This window comes from Saccoglossus kowalevskii, chromosome 21 (genome assembly GCF_978046115.1).
Source record: "Saccoglossus kowalevskii chromosome 21, keSacKowa6.1, whole genome shotgun sequence".
Taxonomy (NCBI): Eukaryota; Metazoa; Hemichordata; class Enteropneusta; family Harrimaniidae; genus Saccoglossus; species Saccoglossus kowalevskii.
The window spans coordinates 6,520,328-6,523,906 of record NC_140661.1 but is presented as its reverse complement, the minus strand read 5'-3'; the positions used below and the strand labels follow the sequence as shown (position 1 = coordinate 6,523,906).

Sequence of the window (3,579 nt, the reverse complement as noted above, 5' to 3'; positions counted from 1 at the left end):
TTGTGATGTATTCACTAACCTACGAGCTTTTGCGGAAATGTAGTATGGCTAAAGTGCTCAGGTATTTGCGTTCGTTAATTTAATTAAACTAAATTGTTGTTATAAATCTTTACTATAATCATATGTTTCTTCTATCATTGTTATCTAACAAAGTTGTAAACTAGGAAAAAAAGTAATCCAATGCTAAACCAACCAGTAAACACATCCTGGACTACGATGCTCTATTTCCAATTGTTTTCAATACCGACATTTATTCAATCGTGCTTATGTATCTTTTTCTCAAAACAAACAGATATTACAACATGACACAATTTTGAATTGATTTGTCATCCGTGGTACAATTATCGTCAGCTTATAATAGGTATTGTTTGGTTATAACCATATATTCTGCACACACTTCTACAGCAGATGAGTAAATGTGTTTAAAATAAACTTTAATTGGTTTATTCAGAAAGAAATGTATTAAGCGATTGTGAATGGAGATTCAAGATATTTTTTATTAGAGATTTGAGTACAACAGATACTAAAGAGTTGAATATCGTATACAACAATTTAGCTTTTATTGACCGCATCTTCATTTTGTTTTTTCAGGTTCAAATACACTTCTCGTTGGAATTGACAACAATTTGTACATACGTGACAAAAATCATGTAAGCCTTGTCTCAGATTCCGGTGGGATTATAGATATTGTGGTGATGACAGATGGTTCTCTGCTTGCTATAGATACAAACAACGAAATGGTGCGGAAGTATACAATGGACACTCAGGGATGGCCTGAAAAAATACCAAACTCTTGCTGTATGATTAGTATTGATTGCATTGACAATTCCATTATTGGTGTTGGAACTGATAACCAGTTGTATATAAAAGAAACTTTAAATGTCGAATGGAAAGGCCCAATTCCGGAGAGTGGTTTTGTGGCAAAGGTGATTACATATACTGATGGACAAACTCTACTCGGAATAGATACAAATGGTGCAATAGTAATATCTACTGGTAGTGAACCTTTTTGGCAAGATGCAGGAGTAGATGCCATTGTAAAAGATCTTACTGTACATCTAGATAATACTTTAGTAATGCTCGGTAAAGACGACCCTACATTTCAAGCAATATGTCTAGGTGAATTACCGAGTGGTTCTGGTGAAAGCTCAGTTGTATCTGGATCATCCGGTACCTCATCTGGAAGCACGGGGGAATCAGTTGCCTCTGGTAACTCTGGTAACTCTGGTGAAACTGTTGACTCCTCTAGTGGTTCTGATGACTCACGCACATTAAACTCTGGCAGATTAAGTGCAGCTGGTCAATATACAGGTAAATACGTTTTGAATTCAATTTTATTGAAATAAAATATGAAATTACAACCTGACTGAAAAGTTGATAACAGCTGAATTATTATCTGTGTGTGAATAATAATAACTTTCTTAAATTTTAAAATCATACATTTTTTTATCAATTTATAGAAGTCCCCCATACTACTGTAGATATGCCTGATGCATCAAATTCAGCAAGTCACTATATGACAGGAGAGATGAATCAGCGCAGTGTTATTGCTGTGGGAGCTGATGGTTATCTTTATACTGGAATCCCAAAAGGTGATCATGTGTATCAATACGGTGAACCAATAGAGGGATCATGTTGTGTAAAAGATGTGGCTAACCTACATGATACCACACTTGTTGGTGTTCAAGAGGACGGTAGTTTATATGTAAAACCAAGTTTAGTGGACGACGGCTGGATTAAAAGTAATACCGATAGTTGTTGTATTGTAAGTGTGGATGTAATGTCAGGTGGTGAAATAGTAGGAGTCGGAGTTGAAGAGGTGTTACTCATGAGATCAAGTATAAATGCTGAATGGGATCACACAATTCCTACTGGCACCCGTCTTGCAAAACTCACAATATTACCCGACAACCTTGGTATAATTGGGATTGGTGAAAATAGTGCACTCACTATTCTTACACATAACGAGGTATGGATGACTCTCGATAACGATATATCGGATTTACCTATCACTGACCTGGCTGTTGATGAGGATGGGAACTATGGTATCTTGAATCCGGGAATGTCAGAAGGACCAGACGGGAATCAAATTCACATAATTAGTATGACTTATGTAGATCTTCCTCAAAAAGGTATGATCTTGTCATTGAGATCACCCCAAGTAACTGAGCGGATTTACATTGAACGTGTTACATTGATCAACTAAAACTTTGATTTATGGTATTCACTAGTACCTGTGATTGTTTTATTCTAATTGTGTTTATTTACTAATATTTTTACTTCATTATTTTTTCTGATAAAATTCCATAATGATGACCAGATATATGAGAGTTTAACGTATTAAAGAAAGTTTAAATTGTTCATTTACATTGTGCTTCTTTGTTATAGAATCTACTTCAATAGTCATGAGTCGATTACAGTCTAGTCAGACGGTTCCCACAGGTAATTTACCTTCCCAAAAATACATCTCCTGAAAACTTTTCAAACACTCAATTAAAAACTTGATAGATTATACATTTTGTTGATTTTCGTTTTCTTCGCAGATTACAGTGGAATAATAACTGGTGACAATTTCTTTGGCGAAAATGATTTAGTTATTGACGGAGGCAGGGGTTCAGGTAATCAAATCTTGAAAAAATATTAGATATTTTAGTTTTTTTAATTGATAACTAATTTTCTTGTTATCTTTTCCCAAGACATGGCAACAAAGATTATAATACCGTTGATTGTGGCTGCTATTCTGATTGGTGGCTATATTGGCGTTAAGCATCACAGGAAAAGGCAACAGAAAAAGAAAAGAGAAGCCGAAAGAAAAAAACAATCGAGTAAAAAGAAATCTGCTTCAGGAAGTCGAACCAGACCACCGAGGGTACTAAAGAATTCGAGTCGAAAAAAATAAGTTACTGGCTATAAACTGTATAACGTAGATTTCATGAGCGCTAATTGGATAATTGAAAAATGACGTATACTTTTCAATAAATATTGATATAATAATAAATAAATGTACTGCATTCTATTAAAGTTGACTCTTTTACATCCAAAATTAGTGAGTAATCTTCATGTGCTTAATTTTTAGTTTTTCAATCTATATCATGTTTGTTAGAATACATCAGTCAAAACTTGAACAAAAATATGCAGCTTGATAGCAATGCAAGGAGCAATGTTACCCTCAGATTTGAGGATATGAACCTAAAAATATTATTATTATTAAATATTACTGAAGCATTCACACATTCTTAGCAAGTTTTGTAGAAATCTGTCTGTCTTTGGAATAATCTCAGCATGAGTGACTGCTAAATGACTTTCATTGATGATTTACGATCCATTAGTTTTATATAATGTTCAACCATGACTTTTAATTTCATATAAAAGTAAATTCAACAGTTCAATGCAATCATCTTCTCTTTATTTGTTTCTTTATTAAATACAGAATTTTTCACGAAAATTCATACTTCAAATAGTATGAATAATCGGTCATATTATTTAAATTATTTAAATAAATACCTTGTATATGGAAGAGATTCAAATTTAATATAACATAAATTAACTGTAATATACATATACATATACAACTGAGAA

At 33.2% G+C, this 3,579-nt stretch overlaps 1 protein-coding gene across 1 annotated transcript; it reads left to right on the top strand.

Moving 5' to 3' along the window:
* The first annotated feature begins 2,398 nt into the window (after positions 1 to 2,398).
* LOC146729598 (uncharacterized) lies at positions 2,399 to 3,021 on the top strand. The gene is made up of 3 exons (XM_085495240.1): positions 2,399 to 2,442; positions 2,544 to 2,618; positions 2,697 to 3,021. Exons 1-3 carry the CDS (start codon positions 2,406 to 2,408, stop codon positions 2,897 to 2,899), a joined length of 315 nt encoding a protein of 104 aa, XP_085351366.1. The 5' UTR covers positions 2,399 to 2,405; the 3' UTR covers positions 2,900 to 3,021.
* The last annotated feature ends 558 nt before the right edge of the window (positions 3,022 to 3,579 follow it).